The sequence below is a fragment of the Bombus fervidus genome, chromosome 1, assembly GCF_041682495.2.
Source record: "Bombus fervidus isolate BK054 chromosome 1, iyBomFerv1, whole genome shotgun sequence".
Classification (NCBI taxonomy): domain Eukaryota; kingdom Metazoa; phylum Arthropoda; class Insecta; order Hymenoptera; family Apidae; genus Bombus; species Bombus fervidus.
In genome coordinates this window covers 20,180,603-20,205,090 of record NC_091517.1, presented here as the reverse complement: position 1 = coordinate 20,205,090, position 24,488 = coordinate 20,180,603, and the positions used below count along the sequence as shown (strand labels likewise).

General features: G+C 37.4%; 1 protein-coding gene across 8 annotated transcripts in view; it reads left to right on the top strand.

Moving 5' to 3' along the window:
- Mob2 (MOB kinase activator 2) overlaps positions 1 to 24,488 on the top strand; it is a 65,434-nt gene that overhangs the window by 28,609 nt on the left and 12,337 nt on the right. For 2 of the 8 annotated variants that reach the window (XM_072008178.1, XM_072008169.1), the window contains exon 2: positions 21,849 to 22,468. The exons of 2 other annotated variants lie outside the window; for them this stretch is intronic. In XM_072008178.1, coding sequence (XP_071864279.1) covers positions 22,290 to 22,468 — 179 coding nt within the window. In that variant the 5' untranslated portion in view covers positions 21,849 to 22,289. Of the gene's footprint in view, positions 1 to 6,448; positions 6,588 to 6,612; positions 6,775 to 21,843; positions 22,469 to 24,488 lie in introns of those variants that run through there. 4 more of the 8 variants (XM_072008163.1, XM_072008196.1, XM_072008158.1 and 1 more) reach the window with 4 other exon arrangements.

The following is a 24,488-nucleotide window of genomic DNA, read 5'->3' as shown; positions in this document are numbered from 1 at the left end:
CAATAGGCAAGATTGAAAGCATTTTCTTTCGTACGTTTTCTATATTCTCGCTCGAAGAAACTCCATTTTTCTACGTCAAAGCACCAAGTAGAAAGAGCATGGAATATTTTAACTAAGTAATTACTTTTACAAAGCGAAATAAAACCGGTAGAGTGAGAAGTTTTAACGTTCCATACTATAAAACTAATTTCCTATGTAAGCAACTTCTTCTAAAGAAACGTTATATATATAATTTATTTTATCTAATGCTTAGTAAATATAAATTACTTCAAAGAAGTTCACCCTCTCGTATAGAAATTTGTTTTCCATACTAACAGTTAGCTTTTGCACAGAAAAAAAACCTTCTTAGTTCTTAGTTTTACCATAAAGTCCCATCTACTTTCTCCTGTGATCGAAAGCTTCCATATAGCTATATTTAACAAATGTTTCTTGCTTTCTAGCTTACGGCTCAAAATAACAAATAGGAATCGATCATAATTCTTTTCGAAAAAAAGACAAGATCCAAATTATCGAATTACAGGATATATAAAAAATATCTACGTTATCATACATGCTTATAAAGGTATATAAATTCATAACAAAGTCCATTAAATAAGAACAGATCTCGTGTGTTGTGCTTTTACTTTATCTCATTAAAAAAGAAAGGGAAAATTCTTGTGCCATTTTTCCCAAGTTCTCCTTTCTAACAACCGAAATTATGCATTCACCCGCGTTTCTCAGAACCGGTTATTCGTGCGTGGAAATCTCGGTCGACCATTTCCGATCACTCGAAACAAGAAGGGAATCGAAGGTTCTCGTATTTTTCCGCGTCAGTAGATTGCTAACGGGTCCGTTCTGCTCACGATGGAGCTATAGTGGAAAAATTTATCTGACGGTTGGTTACCGGCGCGTGTTCGCCAGTTTGCTCCGTGTTCCGCAAAATACATCTTTACCGCGTCTTCGAGATAAGCCCGCGTAGCCCGAAGTGGATAAGCCGGAAGGATGGGGCAAGTCAAGGTCACGATCTACTTTCCGCCCTTGCTCGCAATTTCAGAAAGGCAAGGGTCGGGCAAAAACGAGGTTTTCGCGTCTGCTATGCTTTAAACGAGACTTCTGTGATGGTTTGGCATATCAAAGAGCAGACGAGATGTTATTAGGATAGGCTGATTTCCCGGGTTTTCGTTACCACGATGTAGACGTGTAACAACAATGGAAATGATTCGATTATTTCTATGATATCAAATTTTCACCACACCCTTTTTCTTTCTTCCATCGTTGCATCGTTCACTCTTCAAACTCTCCATACCAACTCGCTCCATAACGTAATTTCGCTTACAATCTTTCGAAGATTGTATAAACTACATACCAGCCATAATCGACAAACATCACCCCCAAACAACAACGAATATCCTCATAAAGCATTCACTCACCCATGATCGGAATTCCTTGGCACACTTTCCTTGAAAAGGTTAAGGAATTCACACGCGTGATGCTTCTTGTTACCTTCGAACGAGTGGGTGGTGATAAGTCGATTCGCAAAAGGAAGATTCACTAGCATCGAGGGGGTGGACGATGTGTATCTCGAAAGGGGAAAACGCAGTCACGGGTAGGACTGAGCACGAGGGCAGAGCGGGATATCGATTGTCGCAGCGGAGGGGCCGCGGCCAGTCAGCTGACTCGGGTTGCCAGTTCACAGCTGATCCGACACGCGATGGTCCGCGGCGCAACTACCGCCGCATTGCCGCCCTCCCCACTTCGCGCCGCTCCCACTCCGCTGCTCCACAACTCCACACCGCGCCTTTCCACCCATCCCGCAATCGTCTCAACCACCCGCAATTCCCTATACGTACCTATATACCGGCGTTTCTCAATTTTCTTCGCACTCTGCGGATCCCGCTAAGCGCTGCAACCGCACGAATTATGCGGACCCACTTGTTTTTCTCTATTAATTGTCAAGTTTTATACTCGTGTCACGTCTTCGACTTATTAGGATTAAAGAATTTAAGAATTGTTTTATTTTTAATTTCTTCGTAGAAAGGAGCAGTTGTCGAAGACATGGACACCTGAGAGACGGCAGGTGACCATCGATGATCGAAGTACCGTTAAAATTTCTTACAAGCGTCAAATGAGTGTATCTAGACATTCAGCATGCATTTATCTATACATTTGAAAATCGATCGCAATGCGCTCGCGACTGAATTGCTAATTTACTAGTCAATCGTCAAACGCATATATGTATATCATAATGTGTATTATTAACAATATTAATCATAATTCGCGAACGATAGTACTCAACATGGACACGTCAGTAGATATAACATCTGTCGTTCATAAGAAATCCTATATCATTATAATTTTTCTAGAGCCGTGATGTATAGTTACAAAGGATCTTATTATATCACTGAAAAATATACTTGCAAGTAATAAATTCCATGCAGTGACATAATCTTGATCGGACGTATAAAAGCATCGATATAAAGTTTTCAATAAGTTTGATAACTGATTCGCAACGCAAGACTCTTGGTATCTATTACGTGATTAATTGAAAGCCATAATTAGAAATCTACAGCTTACGAGCCGGTCGAGTTTAAAGTTACTCTACAGATCTCTATGAAACTAATTATGAAAAGGTACTTAGAGAGGTGACGTGATTTAATCCGTTAGTCGACTACCGCGTACGTTGCCCTTTCCTTTCTCGGATTCCTCCTTGCAGAATCTCGTTCATCAAATTCGATAAGTTCTTTATCTTACGTCGGGAAGTTGTCTCTACGTACATTACATCACTCCATTGTTAGAAGAAAAGAATTATTCGTAAGTTCACTTGGGTGTAATTGTCGATAAAATGCTTTGCTTTCTTCGTGCAAATTGCATAGAATAGCAAGGATGACAGACCGGAGAATACATGCAAATTGTTGGCGGAGGATTCGCTCGACCGTACTGATTATTATGCCCGACATCGAAGGGCCGCCATTATTTTGCCTTTTCTGTGTCGTTCGTCGTCGCAACGATATTTATTCCTACCAGTTTCGCCGCGACAAATGCAAATAGACCTAAATGTTGTTCCTGGTGGCTGATCTGACTCATGGAATTATTTTCCTTCTCGAGTGAAAGTAGTCCAAGAGGGAATTTGCGATTTCCCTAGAGATCTGCAGAAAATTGTACAAGTGGTATCTAAGTACTTCGAATTTAATATTACATCCGATGTGCCTTGTGTTTTAAATCAGTGTGTGAAAATTGGACCACGAGACGACACATCGAGGAGTTTCGATCAGATTATCGAAAATTCGTCGTGGTTCGATAAAGTCACCAATTAGGTACCAAAAACCAGTTAAATGTTAACAGAAAAAGAGGAATGATCGAAAGAGACGATAGCCACGAAGTGATGCGTAGTCGAAAGAATTTCAATCAGTTGCAAATTATCAACATCCTTTAAAAATTGAGCCTGGACTAACGAATCCACCAATTAGATACCAGAAACCAGTCAAATGCTAAAAGTCACGGAGAAAAGAAATAATTAAAGCAGACTAGAATCACAAGACAACACATTGTCATAGAAGTCTCAATCTGTTTCAGTTGCCGCATCGATGCTTTAGAGATCTTTTGTACTCGCGTTCTCTCAGCATGTTCTCTATCTTCATATTTACCCATCGTGCTTCGTTGTTTCGGCTGCCTCTCGTTGTCACTTGCTGTCCCGTTCGTTACCCCTATAACGCATTCTACGTAGCTTTGTCATGTGTTGTAGATATTTGTTCACCATTCCTAGTACGCCTGAACACTTTGGCGTTCGTCTTCCTTCCTCAATTCGGGTCTCGTCTGCTACCGCTGCCATCCTGCAAAGGGTAACGATATATGTATGTATGCATAGCATACAGGGTGAGCAGTAATTCCGTATACCAGAGCAACGATAATAGTCTGTGTCGTAATTCCACTCGAACGTGATCGTTGCTTCGATATAATCGCGCTGGATTGAAGCGGATCGAAGCGCCTCTGAAGCTGTCTCGAAGTTAAGCTCGTGTTGCGGATGTCTGTTATTTGGCAGGAATTTTGTTAGTTGATCACGGAAGTGTTTAATAAAAGCGGTTCTACAAGATTATCATTTTCTTTTACTCCTTCTTTTCTTCTTTCCTTCCTTCCTCGCTGTCCTCTTCCTTCTTTCTCTTGCTAACCCGTTTCTTTTTCTTCCAATATGATTGGATATTTTTCTAGAATATTTATAAGATATCCGTAAACTTCTGGTAATTTCAGTGCTTAAGAATATTCGTAAAACATCGATGGCGTATAACAGATCCACTACGTTTTTATATCTTTCTCTTGACTAATCAGTAGCACAATTTTATTTCAACTTTTCTAAACTAAACTGTTCGCCTTAAACAGCACGGATAATATTCTCCGGATAATATCCAGCGTAAACGTTCGAAATGTTAACTGACCAGAATCATACGAAGTTAGAAAACCAGTCCATTTTACTGTGTACCTTCCAGACGAGACCAACACAATCGATATCGATTGTATTATAAAAGCTTACAAATTCAATACCACCTTCCATAAATTTGTCGTAGCTATCACAGTCCCGATTGCATCGCTCAAGGAAAATTTCCTCCCCAAAGAAATCCTCGGAAGCGATTCGAAAAGACGTCGAATAAAAGGGGCGTGCATCGTTGTTGCTTCGTCGTTGCATCGTCATCGTATCGGCGAGTTTCTCATCACCGTTGCCTGGTTTCTTTCATCTCGAATCGCAATATCCTCCGCCCATTTTCGCGCCCTTTACTTCCGCCTAATCGAAACTAATACTTATATAAGCGACACCATCATTGCACCCTTATCTATTCACCACGACAGCTAGTAAGTAGTCCCGTCCATGTTAACCTAGATCTAACCCAGACCCCGTTTTATAACTTGATCCAAACGTGACCCAGATTTTGTTTAGATTCAATCCTGACCTAATCCATCAGTTTTATCTTATTGTCAAGTTCACGCCCACCGGTGCCGTGTGTCTACATACAGAGCATAGAGCTTGTTGGCTCTATACGAAAGCCAACAAGCTAAGCACCACGCCCAACCTCGACAGTCGTTTTTCTTGCTTACGGAGCTTCTCGATCAGTTGCCTTTCGTGAATATTTTTCTGTAACGCGGAGGATACGAAACGGTAGTATAGGTGCTGGATGGTGAATCAGGTGTTGGATCAATGGGATGAACGTGGACAGATTTTGATTGGAGGAGAAAGAGAGACGAAGAAGAATAATTAGCACGTTAATTATTTTGAGACTGAATTTCTCTTGGGCTGTGGACAAAGTTTCATTCTTAGGGCTCAAGTTAGATTTTTCCGAAAGGAGGAAATTTCCATAGAAATTGAATTTTATTTTTAATATTACATATAGTATTAAATAAATACTATTATCTAATATTAAGTAAAATATATGTTAACGTTCATCCAGCAAGAATGAACAACGAGAAACCAGTTTTCCGAAGCAGGTAATTATCATGCTTACGCAATTTCATTCTCCTGGCTCGTTGAATGAACGAAACTTAATGCGAATCACATTTAATCCTGTCTAAGTATTTTCCGAACCGGACCGTGACCTATTTCGTGTTTCAGAGTCAGCACAAAATCCGATCTCTCAGAGTAGTTCAAAGTCAACTTTGAGTTAACCCAAATACTTAGTAACTCCAAACGCATTGCTCGTATGTAACGAATGCGTGAAAATTCCACATCGAATTTGTACATCACTTGCGATTATCATCGTGGTAACTTTTATTTGTTGATCGATGTTTATAAACCAGACTATCTAGCTTCAAAAATCCATAAAAGAGATATATTGACAGGTTTATAGACGTTGAAAATAGATTAATCGCTTATGAAGGATGTTAAAGTTGATTTAAAATAAATATTTATAACAGCGGCCGTAGGAAAGTCTGGTCGTTGTAAACGATTGATGTCTTACCGTCACATTTCTAAAAATAAATAGCTTCTGTTTAAAAACCAGAGGAATGTAACCTTGGGACAAATATTCCGTTAATCACAGCCCAAGTTTACGTTTTTCCTTCAAATCGAAAAATCTTCCTTCTCTTCTTTTAAATTTTCAACATAATTCCAGTTATAACTGCTAAAGATAATAGTAAGAAAAGATGAAAAATATGACGCGTCGTTCATAAGCTTCTTTTGATTCGAAGCTGAATCGAACGATCGTTTCAAAGGTGATCCGATTTCGCGCTAAATAAGTATACGAGAAAAGTCGTTTGAAACGTGAAAGAAATGGAAGGTTCCTATACGAAATTTAATCGCATTATCCGTAATCGAACGCCATTGATGATTGTTTAAATAACGACACAGAAAGGAGAGTATTATTTCCTTGGCTTTTTCCTCGCTTCTTCTTTGTCCGCGATTTCCGGGGGACGCGACGAGGCTTGCATGGCTGGACGCTCCTCGCTTCTCCGGCTGCCCCTACCTCTCATCCCGGCGCCTAGCGTCGCACCAGGCAGTGGAAGGGATCGGGAAATGCAAGAACTTGAAACTTTGAGCGTTTCAGTTGCGTTCGAGCTCTCGGCTGTGTTGGGTCGAGTTCGAGTTGAATTCTATTCGGTTCTCAAATGAAATCTCAGTGAACACGGTACGAGATATTTCTTTTTTGTGTCTCAATTTGTAATTAATTAATTTTTCGTATTCGTAGTAGTTAGGACTGTTTATGCAAGTTTAATAATCGAGTGATAGACATTTTTCTGTGTTCGGTGAAGAGTACATGTACTAGATTTTAACTAGATACGTAGCATGTTTCTAGTTAAAGAAGTATGATTACGGTAGGGAACATCTTGCGAATGGAATTGGGTTAAATATATATATGGTGATCGATTTCTGTAAAGAAAAGTCATCTTTGGAACGACAATATTTTCCTGTAAAGTTTTTTCTGCCAGAATGTCGTAAGATAATTTTGTCGAACCTGTTTGCGATGAATTTCTCAAAAATGAAATGATTTAACGTCCTTTTCTTTATTGTATTTGGTTAGACTTGTAATTCGAAGAAACAAATACGATTGTACGATTTTTATTTTTCACTTTTATTTCAAATTTTCTTTTTATTTCAAACTTCATTTCAAATTTTTTATTTATTTTATTTTAAGTCGAAGCAAGCACATAGCAGTAGAAAAAATGTCGTTCCATGTTGAAAGAAGCATATATTTACGTTTGCCCAACCATTAAGATAACAGAAGGTATAAGTACGTATATCGCGGTTTTACTTTGGAAAAATTCGAAAGGTCAATTGTGAAAATTCAATTACACGAACTTATCGTCGACTTGTTTTTCAAACATGAGCCCAGTCTCCCACTTTCCAACCCTCTCTACTCGTTCGGTCAATCACTGGATGTTCATTCAATCGGTTCGCCGCGTTTTTCCCTTGAACCCAGTCCAAATGGACTGGATCCATTCGGCTACTTGGGAGACGTTCCTCGTTGTCACGAATGCTCCAAGCGATAGAATGAATGGAAAATGCATTTCATTTAAAAACGATTGACGTTATATGCCTACGCAATGTAATAACAAAAAAATCTACGACTTCGGTGTCCTTTAATTTCTGTTGATTAACTATTCTTCGCGTATCTAATCAACCTAGATCTCGTCTTTTGAATAAAAGAATAAAATTCCGAATATACTTTTCATATGCACCGATGCATACAAGTATATGGAATTATCACTAAACTTATCACGGCTGGTCGAATGGCCAGTTTCAAAATTTAATTTAAAATTGTACATTCATTGTTACTTCTTTTGTTCGTCTAACTTCATGCAAATTCTTATATTAAAAATAATTGAGAAATTGATTAATCAGATAATATAAGAGTTTACATAAAGTTAAGATGAACAAAAGAAAAATAACAGTAAGTGTACAGTTTTTAAGTTATTAAACTTTGAAACCGGTCATTTTGCAGGACCTGATAAGGATCGTGTTAACATATGTAGAATCGTAAAGCACTTAACTCTATCTCACAGAATGTTTTTCCATATTTAAGCGGCTCGAGAATGTCCCAGTCATTGTCCCAGTTGCGCGAGACACTTATATACTGAAAAAGATGGCAATTACTTTGTATCTAATATCGATAATTTCGATGGTATCTATTTAGAAGCTTAAGGCTCAACGAGATTAACGAGCTGCATATTGTTTATGGTTAATCGACGATTCAGTCTCTGATTGAGATCGATTTCGGGAATAGAATAGGTTCGAAAAATTGGCGATGGTTATCCGAAAGATTAAGAATCGCCCAGTTTGACCGTTTTAAATGGTTCTTGCAGGCAACTGTTGGTCAGGTTCATGATTAATATACCTGATAATAATTGCGAATTTAGTTTCAGAGTTGAAGTTGAAGCGACGCGATGCCAAGAATGGAAAAGTTTAGAGAATGGTGACGCTGGAAGATTAGGTAGCCTTTTTCAAGAGCATCTTGTCCGGTAACTCATTGAGAAGGATAGGAATTTTTTACGGAAGTTTGACTTTAAAATTGAAGCCAGTAAATATTCACGAAGAATATAATGAAATTTCTTTCAAGCTCTATCATATTTACTTAAAGTGGTGAATCTTGTTATAGTTAAGCAAAATTCTTTAAACCGTTACTGTTTTACTTCATGTCAAAAATTATTCATTCTTAATCGTTAAAGTAGATAAAAAAACGCGATTTCTTTAGAATATTTCACAGTTTCATTATCTCCCGTGCAATTTTCTTTCCGAAATCGAATACGTATATCTTTCTGATTGGTATGCCTCGATATCGACAATATCGATGTCGTAAATATCAGGATTTCTTCTTTTTCATATCGAAATACGACCATCCAATAAACACGTTCCAGTCTCGGTCCATGCGAAGATTCGGGAAATGTGACAAGTCTACTGACACCATTGAGCGTGACAGCGAAGCTAATACATCGTCCGCTGTGCCGATTTTTTATCATTTTTCGTTCGCGTCACATAGATCACGGCAATTGTTATCACGTTCTTCAAACTACTAATTTTTCCAATAACACTGTATTGAAAAATTATAAAAATCATACGCAAAAAAAAAAAAGAATTATAACTTTGCAGAGAACGAATAATTATTAATATTTAAGCAATCAGCGCACGATTGAAAGAAATATTCTGGGTCAGATTTAGCAAGGAAGTTGGAAATATCGTCCTGAATGAAAAGTTCGATATGGGGCGTAGACAACCCACGCAACGGAGAACGTGTTAAAGCAAAGTTGAAACTTCTCGCGAGAGATCCGCGTTTCGCGAGAAGGCAAATATTTGTAAAAGGGAATTCAAGTTTTTATCAGAGGTCTGACGTGCTCTTCAGCGTTGACGTGAAGTAGTAGGTATACCTTCCGTTGTTTGTCGCGCTATAACCCGTTTCGCAAACTAGATCGCACGTTTGTCTTTCAGAACTTCTTAAGAAACGCAACGATGAGCGTTTCAGTTTGTCATCGTCCTCGGTAAAGACGTTGCATTGTTTCGCGTTGACGTAGTCGTAGTGGTTAAGGCAGATTTACCTTCTCGTGTAATGAGCGTATTCCTGGCGATACTTTCCATAGCGAAAGACGAAGGACGACGCTCTTCTCTTTTGAACGAAATTCGAATTTTCAAAATCAATTTTCTCCAAATCCCGGATGGAACAATTCTATTCTACCTTCAAAATATCGCGTATCATCGTGGCTTTCTACATGTTTCTATATGTTTTTTGTTCATATTACGTTCATACCGAATCGAGTATGTAGAATCGAATATACAAGTTGTCGTAACGCGTAATTTCCAAACAGGGTGCCGAGCAAAGTGCATTCAGTGAGTCTAAAGCTTGTTAGTCAAATCCAATTTTAATATTTCCTGTTAACTAAAAGGTTTACTTTACCTTCCTAACGTCATTTTACCGAGTAACATAATTAACCTTTTCGCTATGGCCGCCTCTGCCGAAAATATATCGCTTGCGGTCCAAGTTACGCTGATAATATTTTTCTTTCTCTTCGCACGTTTTATTTATTTACCGGTACACTCGATTTCGTCACTTGGGATATATCTTTTATTCTTTGCGAAAAAATCCTCTGTAATGAAGATTTCATTCTCTTTAATTCTCATAATGGCGCGTTGGTTAAAGTGCAAAACTAGGAGAAAAAGATGGGACACGAAACGTTGTTTGAGCAGTCATCGAGTCGAGCGCGCCGAAGCAATTTCCCGGTAATTTCATGGTAAAGGGATGCAAGCGAACTTCTATGCCACCGTATTCTTAACTTAGAATCGAATTTCTACGGGACTCGATTTCTCTTTCGCCGCCGTTTCAGCAGACGAGAATATCGCCGTGAATTAAATCATTTTTGAAGGCTACGAGTTACTTTCTCGTTTGCGTTGCTTCAAACTTATTCCGCTTCATCCCATTTCAATTGAAAATGCCGCCGACTATCTTCAATTTTTCTTTCCCCATTAAATACAACTGAAGATCACAAGGGAAAAATATAATCAAAGTCAAAGAATTAAAATCTAATCAGAATGAAATTTACATTTTCTGTGTTCTTTTTCTTTTTTTTTTTTTTTTTACAAGGATATAAAGGATTTGAAACAAAACGGAAACAGCCTTTTTATTTTTAGAATTATCGATCTGCTTGTGCAATAGACATCATCTATGCGTTTGTTTGGAAAGTTTTAGGATTGTTCGCATTCCTCGAAGCTTCTCTATCGCAAGAAATGTTCTAAGTGGCACCAATGTCGTTAAAGACCGCGGACTTATTTCAAACAAAGAAGACTGGACGATTTATTTTAGACAAAGAACGTTTACGACAAAGTTGAAGATAGTCTAACGGTTTAGGACGAACTATCGTCTCGATCTTCTGTTACAAGAATGAATCATGTTTCAGAACCATGAAAAATGGTTCTTTTACACTGAAATTGGAGTGACCCACAAAAGTATAAACACGATCCAAGACAATACGGATTTTTAGTTGGTGATCTTCGTAAAAAGTAAAATTTCACGTTGAAATCTTTGTTTCTTCGATTGGAATATGCTGTAGCACGCACGCATTACGTTGCAACGTTATGCGAATCTACGTTGTACGATCCCCGTGGGTTATGCATGGATTATGCGAAACTATTTACAAAGGATATAAAACGAAATTGTAGCAGGAAGAAATTGTGTCTGTAAAATATTTTTAAATTTACTTTAAAATACTATGGAAGTAAATGGGAAACGCTTGCGGATTGCATCACCAAAAAAGATACTTGGAGATTTATTGACGTAAATGGAATGAAAGTTGAAAGCGAGCTCCTCTTATTCGATACCTGCAATTAAAAGTTTGAGATTGACGTTCGAAAGCTATTTTAAATGCGAAATCCGAAATGTCAGATGTATAATTCGAAATTGTATATTTATACGATGTAATATAGAGGGGAAACGAGGTGATGATTAAATATTTCCAGATATGTAACTAACAGAAGAAAATGCTAACATCACAGCAGCGAGCTTAACACGAAACGCTTCAACACCTTCTGTTGGTTTCATAATCTAAATCAGGGCAAGTCTGGAGCCGTGAAAAAACTCCTAGAAGACGCAGCGTTCTCGAGCCGTGCTCTTCTTCAATTTCTCTACTTAGACTCGTGGCTGACACCGGTCGCATATAATCCAGAGAAAGTTTCTTCACTGTCCTTCCACGCCTAGGGAAACGACGAACGTTGCTGAGATAGTTGTCGTTTTTACTCGAAACTTGAATCACGCTTTTAAAGTTAGCACTGTTATAAATAATCCTGTATAAATATCGATTTCTTCTTCCTCTCCGTGACCAGTGCGAGAGATCGTTAAGGGTGCAGTACGTGATGACGGTGGTGATTTATCGAAGCTTATTGGATTGTAACGTGTGATGTGTGCGGTTGCTGATAACGCTTCTAATGTTTGCACATTTGAAAGTGTGTATTATTGCGGTTCTTTCGATGTCGCTAGAACGAAAGTCTCGGGGATGTTACGTAACTAAAGTTTAGAGCGCAGGAAACGTCAGCCTGACTCTGATAGAGGAATGGTTAAAGTATATGGTTTATGCGAATCCTTTGTTTCCTACCAATCGAACGATGATTGGTAAATTGATTGAAATTTGACTAGAAAAATTCTGAACAGAAAGTTCAAATATAATTTCACTAGAAAACCAATGAACAGATAGAAATTAAAGTAAATATGTAGGGTGTTTCAAATGGATAGTACAACAATAATTCTATTTATTCTACTATGGCTCGTAACGTGGATTGGTTTCGTAATAAGAACGTGACTTCGTTATATTTTAAATTTAGGATTTTTACGTTCTCTCGGATCCTCCGCCGTAGCATAGTTATTTATGAATAGAGGGGATTCAAATTTTAATTAGATCTCTGTGAAATTGAAATTTTGCTGTATATATATGTGTAACTTATCCTAGATTACGAGAAGGATAGATTGAGATATCCGCTATGGGTTTCCTAATACTTTTCTTTGACATTTGCATTTGCATTTTAATTCTACCGAGGATTAAATATTTTGGTACAATATTTAAAAAATGTTCAATTTTTTCTCGTATTTACTTCCTGTTTTCTTTCTCTTTTTAAATATTTCTTCATCGAAAGATCACAGTCAAGCGACATTGTCACGCGAATAAGTAGAAATTTCTTTCTGCTCGACCGATCGAGACGATTCTCGAGGCCATGACCAATGAGAAATGAAACGTTCGAGGGGAGAACGATAATTCATCGAAATGTCGTCGAAACTGTATCTCCAAAACCCATTGAAGAAGATTGATCGAAATAGGGACAATGCCTACCCTGACAGAGAAATTTGTATAGGTAATCAGTTCTGTGGTTTAAACATTTTAATTCGACACATCTGAATAAGAAATTTGTATTTCATCTTGTTGTATTTTTAAGTCATTTTAATGCTAATGACTGTACTATTAAATATTCGTGTATCAATCTTTCGCTAACATTCCACATAATAATGTGATTCTCCTTTAGTGTGACCAGAATAGCACTCGACATGACAGTCTAATTCAGTTTGTTTTTATGGTTCGCGTGCGAGCGACGTGAGTCTGACCGAAACTGACTTACATCACTGTCGCCGTCGGTGGCTCATTAGTTAATCGTCACGTGTCCTTGATTAAGCGTGGAAAATGAATATCAATGCCCCGAAGTCGCAATCGTAGACGTGCGTGCGGATGTTGGGACGTGCGTTTCCATTCGCAAATCGGTTAGAAGCTTCTGTTAGTTAAGCGGCTCTATTCTCGTGAAATTCGAGGCGCGTACAGGATATTCCACATAATCATAAGTGTTACATAGAAGTGCAAAAAGTAGTACGACATATACACGTATGCAGAAACACGAGAAATAACTCAAGAAACCTTCGCATTTAAATGCTAAGGACATTATTGCCATTATTAACAGTAATTAAACATGGTATCTACTTCCTTTTAGCGAATTCACTGTTTTAAGGATAGTACGTTTAAACAGCGCATTATACAGATAAAAAAGAGACAATTTCTTGAAGGTCTTGATAATGGAACGCATTACTGGAAAAAAAAATGGAGGCCACGGATGTTAATTTGGTCGTTGAATAGCCGCGCTTCTGCCATTTAACCATGAGTCACCAAAGTGCTCGACCGATAACTTCTCTCCGGCAGTTATTTTCCAAAGCATTATTCATCGATGTGCCCATTTCAGAGTTTACTAACTGACTACAATCAAGAAACTCTCTAACTCTCTACAACCGGATAACTCCCTCTTTAATCATGGCGTATCAACATTTACGATTTTCTACATAAATCCACGCCACGTGCTCTTTCTTCCTCAATTCCTTACATTTCACGTGCATACTCCAAATTCGCATCTGTGACCGCAAATCTTAAGGAAATCCAGTTACGTGCCAAACCAAACAATCTCTGGACCATTTATGGTTAAGTTGTGGTGGGGATAGCGACCTTGGGCAACTGAAACTCGTAACTTGTTCTACTCCAGATACACGACTCTCTCGTCCATTCAGTTTGTCGTTGAATTTTTAACGCGTTATACGTTTCTCTCCTCTTATAGTACACGTCTAGCATTCACATTTAATTCGAGGGTGTTTCGTGCAATTTGAATTGACTCGGCGCTTCTAAAAATTTAAGACGAGCAAATATCTTATTTTAATTTATACGCGAAGAGATTAAAAAACAAATTTAGATCGAATCGGACTAACGATAAGTAACTTTGTTACTCCAACCTATGTACATCAATTTTAATTTACTCAATGAAAAACTCCACCTAAAAAGCGAGTTACATGTACATACACAACTATCGAGTAATTCTATTATATTTCCACACGCGCATCCATTAAAAAAGCTCGTATGACAAAGGTTTAAAAATACGCGTCCTAATAACACGAAACACCCTGTATCATCGATACAGGACATACTATCAACAAGCAAGTTACTCATTATTTTACAATCAATTAAGAGGCAATATTTGCCACGGAACGCCTTGGTATTGGAGCGTTTTTCAGTGCCGTGAAAGAACCGGAGAGGTCGGCTACGTTGTTGACGCCAGTCACGTACGTTTATTATCCGTCTCCCTTGCCTTAACGACGTCACTTTAATGAGATGCTCGGTTAAGCATAAATTTCGATCGACGGCGTGCGATTGATCTCTGCGATGCTGCCTTCGTGTTTGTCTTTCATCCGTGTATGTATATACTTACGTGTGTATATCGTTGATGAAAGTTTCGAGCAACGAAGGCGCGGTTCGTCGGAACAAACGCGCTCGCGCCTGCTCACTGACGTAAGCCACGATGATTTAATTTATACAACCTATGAAAAACCTTGTTTGCCACGCGCCCGTTACATCTTTAATACCCTTCATCCAATTACGATTACTGCATTAAAACACGTCTTATCGCGTTTTCCCTTTCGTTATGTAAATTCTCTATCCACGTTTTTTACCGAGATTCGAAAGTTTTACACGTGTTGTCTGGCGAAAACACGTGTCGAGGTAGACTCGAGCGTTCTGCGTTCGCTCTTATGACAGCTTTGATACTCCTTGGAATCTTATTTTCTTTTATTCCTCGATATTTTATCGATCCATAACCGTGGAATATAATAAAAGCTCGAGAGAATAATACAGTTGTTGACAAATATGATAATTTCAATTCACGGAGTAGAAGATTATAAAATGAGCGAAAAGATAAACACGAATATGGAGCGTTACACAAAGTCTTGTTTTTCACAATGTGAACAACTGTGTTACGCAAATCTATTCTCATAAATCGACTCCTACACGTTAGCACGCTTCAACATGCATCGAATAACCATAGTACGTCTTCCTATTCATTTATTCAATCACCTACGTGTGATCTCATTCACTGATTTTTTGTATTTCCTTTTGCAAGACTAACTTCGATAATAGATTAATAACATGAAAGTTAATTTTCGTTTGAATTATTCACCAAAAGAATTGAAATTTTCATTCGTTGATAACGCTAAATGAAACGGGGTGATGTAGCTTTAATTTAGCTTGTGGGGAATGAAAGAACAGTGGAACGTTCTATCAAATGTCACGTATTAGAAGAAATACAGTTACGTATGTGCGTACAAAATTTCTAGGAAATAATGACGCACATATTCGTGCTCAAAATACTGCATGTGTTCGATACATTTATGAACATTTCCACGTGTTGATAAGCGAAGCTCCCAATTACATCCTACCGATTAATTTTTTTCCAATATTTATTTTTCGTACCTGTATCGGATAAATTTTGTATTTTTTATAATAATATTCGAAGTTGGGGCAAAATTTTCATCATTTCAAAATGAAAAAAAAAAAAGAAAAGAATTTGTGCTACAAACGAAAATCTATTTCTTTTGTTGTCGTCCTGGCGTTATCAATACGAATATGTTACCTGCTAACAAATTTTATGAATTTTAAATATTTGAATATTTATTTCGCATTTTCGTATGAAATATAGTTCAAATGTACTGTTCAGAATTCTAATATGTATCGAATATTCTATATGTTTGCCACAGGGTGTTGATTACAAATTCTATAATATTATTCTACAGTTAATACTAAAAAATACATTGTGAAATATTAGTTCGTTTTCTTTACTATCTCGTTATCACATACACGATGTATGCATATTTCATAATTCAAACGTTTATTATTCATTATTGTATCTACTTTCAAGTGGTTTTTAATCTTATCAGCTCGGCGACAGCGACATTGAATAGTATTTTGTTAAATAATCATTCTACTGCTATTGCATTTACCTATCAGTCTGACAATGAAATTTAATTTAGCAAAAACTTACCAACAGTATAAGAATCATTCTACAAACTAACGCAATTTTACCTCAGCAAAAATCGAAATATCAATATCATATCATCGTCGCGTGCATACGAAAATTCCCTCTTCTCTAGATCGTATCTTTCTCTGACAATTTTCCAAATAATTAAACAAACTTCTATGTACTGCCGGATCGAATCCTCAAGAAATCACACTGCGCAAGAAAACAGGCGATAAATATCGCGGATGCTCGGAACCCGGCGGTCATTTCTTTAATCGCGCTTGAGGGCTCAATAAATCGAGCCAAATTTACGATCCCAGTGTACTCGCACGTTCGATGCACGCTCGTTATTTCCTCGCACACATAAGTCGGAAGCCACGGATTACGAGTACTGCCTAACGCCATTGTGTATTATTTCGACCCTGAAAAAAGAAAACTACGGTACAGTGTGCGGCCGGTTATGAAGCTCCATTTTCGTTCGTAAATAATGTCTCGTTGGTTTTATCGCGCGAAACGTCTGAGCAAATAATCGGCACTGTTGCGACCGTTCGGGTATAGATGTATGTAACATACGGTCTTATGTTTTTCTCGAAGAATTAGCGTTAAATCGGACGATTCCCTTGCTGACGTATTTCTTTTCTTTTCTTTTCTTTCTTCTTTTTTTCTTTTTTTTTTTTAATTGGATCTCCCACAGACTTGCGTTTATATAAATATCAGTATCAATAGAGTAGGTATCGCTCTTTTGGCGGAATTTCAAATGTGCAACAAAGTTTGAAGATTATCAATTTTGAGAAAATTATCCACAAACATTTAGGTGTTTGTTCCCTCTAAGAATATTATTGATACACTTTTAGTGTTTTGTACTCACATGAATACATATTGTGATACGGCAGAATATTCATAGTTGCGTTCTAAAAAAAGGATGGTAACCTTGAGATCTGAAATGACGCCATATTGACAGAAATAATTTATCGACTTTAACATTATACTTTCTCATTAACCATTTTCTCATATGTTTTCGTACTACTAGAGGCAATGGGAACATCTGGAGTGATCATGTCAAATAAAATATACTGTATATTATTAAAAAGGCAAGAGAAAACACTATAGAACATTTGGCAGGGAATATGTTAATGTAGTTCAATGCCTTGAGAATTGTTTGTCGCGGATCGTGAATATTAAACGCAGCTGGGTTGAGAAATCTTCCGATGAGACATTGTCTTGGTTAACTTTTGCGTTTCGCTCGCGCGATATCAGTTTCTTGTAATTAGGTTAATGTACTTTCAGAAGAAACAGAACTTTATCAAAGAACAAGATTTCTTTGACACGCTCTAATTTTCCATCACTTTCATTCTTATTTCAACCTTTTTTTATAAATAATTTCTTTTATCAAATTTGATAATACAACGTCGAACTTTTTCTTACATATTAAGAACTTCTTCATCAAGAATAGTCGAACATAATATTTCTCTTAAATAACAATTAAGTATAAATCATAAAAAGTAATATTTGTCGTTTATAAGATAATGTTATAGCAGTACGCACGGTCGATTCGTAGAAATATTTATTTATGCACGTAACGAAAAACGATCTTTTAGTCGTTGGAATTGAAACAGTGACGCGTAGGAACATGGAAATATATCGAGTGGAATATAAAGCTTCCCACGCACGCGACGTTCAAATGATTGGTTGAGTTTTCTGATATTTGGTGCAGCCAAGAATGATATCTGGTCTTGGAACTCTGGTTATACAGTAAAATATACCTGCCAGTGTGTAAGGAGTTGATAAATTTCCGGAAGTTCGGGTGGGTATTCGTGCCACGATTTCGAATCACGAAAGCGAATTATTTGAATGCTTTGAACAGCCTTTCCGTTAGAATACACTTTTCCAGATGTTCTGCGATATCAATATGATATACTCCACGATTTTTTAACAATATATTTGTGGGAATAATTCACACCGTAATGTACTTAAATGTTTAAGGTCGTGAAAGTGCGAGACCAATTTTCTTTTTTTTATTCGCAAAAGAAATTTTCTCTTCAAGACAAATCGTTGAAAATTCCATAAAATTATACTATCGATTTTAAGTAATAGATAACGAAAGAAACGTCACGTTTCATAAAATTCATCGATTAAACGTTGTTATTAATTTACTGCGAGATTGTAATTCTATTTATACTTCCGCATTACATCATTGCGGTTTCCTATCGAACCAACCGGAACTTTATTTAGTTTAGCTTCGCATATTGGGACTTCATCCATTTCCATAGGTAACTCGATGCAATAGCAAATATTCAAAGCGTACAATATCAAAAGCCGTCCGTGAAATCATAACAGTGTGAAATTTGTTAAATATCACGTGGGGAATTTATGACAGGTGTAAAGCCATGGAAATAGTTCGAAAAATACGGCAGATGCTTTCTGTAGTTTATTTTTTTTTTTTTTTTTTATACATATATATTATTACACGCTTTATTCGATATTTAAAAATACATATCGAAGCAATTTATTATATTTAAAAAAAACGTTGATATAATATATTGTTATCGTATGAGTATTTTCTTCTGGAAACTTCTTCGATGTATAGCAAATCCAAAGCTTTTACCGGAAGCGGTGTACACCAAGGTTCGGTTAACATGGGAGGTTTACCGATATTATTGGCACGAACCGCTAGACTATTTTTCACTCGATACAGCGGAAGAACTGTTTAAAACACACACGCGAATGCAAGATGGGTGTGGTGTGTGAACTACGTTCTCATGACTAATTCAATCAGGTCACCGGTTGTTTATTGGATTGCAACTAGAGACGCTCTATCGATTGAAATTTACTCCGACGAGTGAGAATAAATAATCGTATGATGCAGTGATGCCATGTTAGTATTATTTCTAACTGTTATGTAAATGTAACTGTATATGTATTAGATAAGAAAATGAAAGAAAATTTCAAAAATATAAAGATACTGGATAACGAGTAGAAATCAAATTTATTCTTATACTGTGATTGATGGTAGATCGCGTTATGTCTAAATGTCGATTATAACGATATATGCGAACCAGCTAAAGACCTTGATCAGCGACAGTCTTTATCCCATATTAAGCTTTAGGTCTATCGAGGGGTGGTTTTATTGCAATGGCCTTGCTACCCTAATAGCTTCTTCAATGCGTTGTTTCAGATCATCTGTTACAGCCATTTCTCTTGAATCCTACCCATTTGTCTCTTATAGCATTTGATTTTCTCGATATACGGACAAACGAAGCGACCAAGGACCATCGAGCAATCTCGACCCAATTATTGCATTTCATATCTCTCTTTCTTACTACGCACACTTTTGTTTCTTTGATAATATCTGAATCTTACTGTATTTAACAAGTAATTTAATTTCGATATTTAGTTATATTATCCACGTGTTTCTGCTGTATCTGTTCAATCGTCGGTTCTTCTTTTCTTTATTTCGATCGAACTTGATTTGTTAACCAACGCGTAAATTCTTAAAGTTTCACATACGGTTCTAAGGTCAGTAGCGCAATATCTTTCAGTTTAAAGACATATAAACACATTTCTCGCGATCCTCGGAGGATCTCTGAGCTATCCGTGAGTCAGTTGCACAGAGAATTTTGGCGATGGTCCAGTGGCGCATATTCTAAAAATTCCGCCGTATTTCTACCCTAGAGAAGGGGGATAGAAAACGAGCAAGCGAAGAGTCGTAATCGCGATCGTCCTCGTGGCCTGTTTCGATTTCGGCAAGGAACGCGCTCGCCTTCGAGAACCGAACCTTCTCTCTTTTGTCTCCCCAAGCGTTTTTAGCCTCGCGATCGTTCCAGAGGACGTTGTCCTGTCTGAAATGAGAGATGCCTCGTGAAACTCGTTCTGAATTCTGCACTGACTTATTCTCGGACAACTTATCGAAAATGTTCGTTAGAGTCGACATGTGGTAGAGTTGAATATTAACGAAGTAATTAGAATTGGATTTTTAGACAAGATTTGAGTTACTGGAATAAATTTCTTTAATTTAAATAAATTAATTCAACGATTGACAGTTATCGATTATCATGTTATCAAAGTGAAAATGTACTTAAATTTATTTTAAAACCAATCGTATATATAGGAAGCGCTATTTCGAAAGTTAGGACATATTTTACATCTCCAAGCAAACAATAAATACGTGTCTTAAAAATATTTATTTTTATAACACGGTTATTTTTAACTCGAAGCACCAGTCTACGTAAAATCTTAGAAACGGCCTTCATTGCCACGTCGATACGGTATATCATTGATTTTCTCACGTATTTGAGTATCCTCTTGACTGATTTCTTATTTCGCCACACAAAAAGGTTTTTCTTTTATATATATATATATATAGAAAAGCCTAAACTTAAACAAATCGAATATAAATAGACTGACGAGATTTTTTACTTATTCCATACTTTACATTGCCAAAAGGTATAAAAGAAGAAATGAATTCTACGTTCTCCTTTGTTATTCGCAAGCAGAATATTTATTCGAAGCTATCCCAAGACATCTTCGCGCTTTGTCCAGTACATTTTGCACCACATGTCTGCGTAGAAATATGAAAAATGAAATATGTAGTAATCGTTTCACACGACACTTTTCTTGAGCCATTCATTCTGCATACTTCATATCTGCTCGAAGTAGGATAAAAATGCCTTCGTACCTTCGAAGAATTCCACAAATGCAAGCCAGTAACATAGAATTCTTCTTCTTCTTTTCCCTGTTACCCTACGCATTGCTTCTTTTTCCAATAATTCGCCCAAAAATACTTTTGTTACGAAAAATATCTCATCCATAATCACTGTCTCGATTGTTCGTGCATTTGACAATCGAATAATCAAATTTTACATATAACGTCAAGCTCTGTTCGCAATCCTTTCACATTCAACGATATGCCATGCATAAATGTTAGCAAAAGCGATATTTTTATACGACAACAGCGTCATCTTCGATCATTAAATTCCAGCGTCGAATAAACGAATCCGTTCCATGAAGATACATCACCCGCTCTTATCAGCCCTCTCAAACGCCATCCAACGAGTACAAACTCGTTTTATTCGAAACCGTTTTATTAAAGCTATCTCGGTGAAATGCATCGTGCCACATGATCATGAAGGTAACCCGGATTAATGAAAAATCCAGTAATTCGCGTAGAAAGGTGTTTGAACGATGTTTAAACGTGTCCCCGATTACGATTTCGATCGAGGAAGCACGCGTTTAGGGGTGAGTATGTGCTTAGATTGGAGTGGCATCGTCGGTACGGTGCACTAAAATCTTCTCGGTCGAAATCGCAAGCGGGGACTCTTTATTTAGACGTCGACGAACGATTGTTCCCCCCAGAATACCGCGAAAGTGAGAAAGAAAGAGAGAGAGTGTGTGTGTGTGAGAGAGAAAGAGGGAGAGAGAGAGAGAGAGAAAGCTGTGGTTCAGCTGGAGCTCGCGCGAATCGAGAGCGACTCAAGTTCAATGATAATCGAGACGGACTTGGCACGCGTCACCGCGACCGGATTCCCTCTTCGTTGATCTTGGACCGATAGTGGCGCCACGCTAACTACAGACATGGCGTCGATCATGTTTCTGCGCGGAACAGATGGATCTGCCAGCGAGACAACGACTCTACAACGTGTGTATTACCTCGTGTTCATCGAACAGTCCTAAAAAAATGCATTAAGACGAATCGTTTGCTCGAACGGAAACTGTGAGACAATTTCGATTGAATAAGACTTTGAATATTTTCGGAAACAAAAATAAAAAATAAAAAAAGGAAAGAAAGAAAAAAGAAAAGAAAGGAAAAATAGAGAAAAGAATAACAGAGACAGAGTAGTTGTTATCGGTGGAGGGGTGAAGTTTGAGGATAGTTGTTGGGATTGACCAAGGACAAGAACACCAGGCGATAATTGGTGTCGCAGCCGGTGTTCGATGAGAACCGAACAAGATTTGGTGCATACCCAGCGTACGTGAAAAGATCCTCGGGCACGAGGACGGGGCGCCGAAGAGATCGTCTTCAACCACGACGATCACGACGACAGCGATGCTGCGCTCGCCGGCGCGCGTCGTTCTCCAGGATTCTTCCGCCTCGACGTCCTCGACCCTGTCGGCGCCACCGACGCCGGTCCACCACGGCGCTGCTACCAGCTCGACCGTCTCCTCGCGTCTTTCCCTCCTCGACACCTGCCACAGGAAGATCAGGTTCTTCGGCGAGCTTGTCGCGTGAGTCCCTCCGTCTAGTTCCATCTCGTCTCTAGATCTCTATGTACATACATATATATCTATATATCTATATAAATATATATGTTTATATTTAAATATTGTACGTGTACACATGTGTACTTGTACGGAAATGTCTTCGACATAGAGGGCTCTGGCTTGACGTTGAGTAGTAAATGGCTACTAGCCACCTATTTATGGAAATAGGGAACAAATCGACTTCGACTTAAGGTTAGGCCAGTATTTCTCATACCGGAAGTTCCGAGCGTAATATCGTAGGAATAGAAGGAAGATTATCAGCAAACGTTCTATTGTAAAATTAAATTATGCATTACGTGTAGAACGGTTCACTGAAATAATCGGGCTTAGGCAGGTCGTTGTCGTAAAATGTTTCATCACAAAGACTCTCTGATAATTTTCTATCCGAATATGCTGTTTTCTTTTTCTTTTTTTTTTTTTTTTTTGTTCTTTAAGTGGAACGATCGTGATACCTTCTACCTAAATTTGAAGTAGCATCCTACTACTACCTTGAGTCTAACCAATGTGGTCGCTTTTGGATTATAAGTAAAAACTAAAGTTCGAAGTAATTCGAAGAACGTAGTTCTGGGAACTGTTCCACTTTCAAGAAGTTTCTGAAAGAAAGAATAGGGAAAGAGCCGCGAGTCGTGCAATCTGGATCATTGACGGATTTTTTAAAACTTATTTTTAGTAGTTAAATGCTACACTGCTGCATTATCCAGCGAAATATCGAGAGTTAGAAGGCTACTACGCCTGAACGAATTTTACATAACATATTTTTATTAGCTTGAATGTAACAGTGAAATATAACATACTAGCCTTCTCATCAAGATATCTTTTTAATCTAAATGTTTGTCGCAGCTTTTTGTGATGCAAATTGCATTTCTTATTCAAAGACAAGCCAGTGTCCGTCCGTTTGGAGACATTTTGCATATGCATGGTGTAAAATTAAAGCTGTTGCGAGTCAACATCTCAACGACTACAAAAAATAGAAATTTTTGTATTATTACGCTCGCTTTGGCATGAACGTGTCTTGGTATTTTACATTAAAATTCATTATAATTCATATGATACGAGAGAACAGAAATATCTTTAAAAGATTAAGTATTTAATACTTCGTACATTAAAAAGTATAATGAAACGTAAATTTCATAGTTATTGAGATATTATCTCTCGACGTCTTTTATTTTTATACTATGCACGAAGGATTAACAGGAAACAGCGATGCAACCGGAAATAGGATAATGCCACCATCGAATTCATGAAAAGAAATTATTTTATTATGAAAAAAATTGTCTTACTTCCGATTGTATCATGATTTTTCATCTACCTTGTTATATATATATATTTCTCTGTATGGCCGGCTGAAAATCGTTCGTTATGTTTTATTGCATGGCATACATATGTACTTCTCTGATTGAGCATCGAAGATCGAGAATTTTTCATTGTTTAACGCTTTGCTGGTCTAGGTTATAATATATTTCCAGGTTTTTTTTTTTCTATTTCGAATCCGTCGCTTATTCGGCATAAAGATCAAAAATTATATCGAAGTGCAGCCAATAATTTTGAAAATCTCTGGAAACAAATTTTAATAGAGCTGAAAACAGGAGCACATTCGTTCGGGAAAGGGAAGCTTTCTTGTTGCACAATATTAAAATTGGAAAAGTTAGGTGTGTTACTTCGTCAATAAACGTGCATTATCGTTACGAGCTTGTAATCTAATATCACGTAATAAACGCGTAAATTTTTTCGTCGATCTTTTATCGTTGCTTCGAATGTATCACTTTCTCGTTCGATCTTTTGTAAATGATCTTTTCCAAGATTTTGTTATAAAAATTGTTCGTATCTGGAATTTTTATTTATGCAACATTACAAAATTGATTTAGACGCAATATCATTGTATCCTTTGTTTAGTTCTCTCTATGCAAGAGAATTACATTGCACGTATCAGTGTTATAATAAAATTCAAAATGGTGAGTCCACAGTCAGACGACAGCGTACGTTG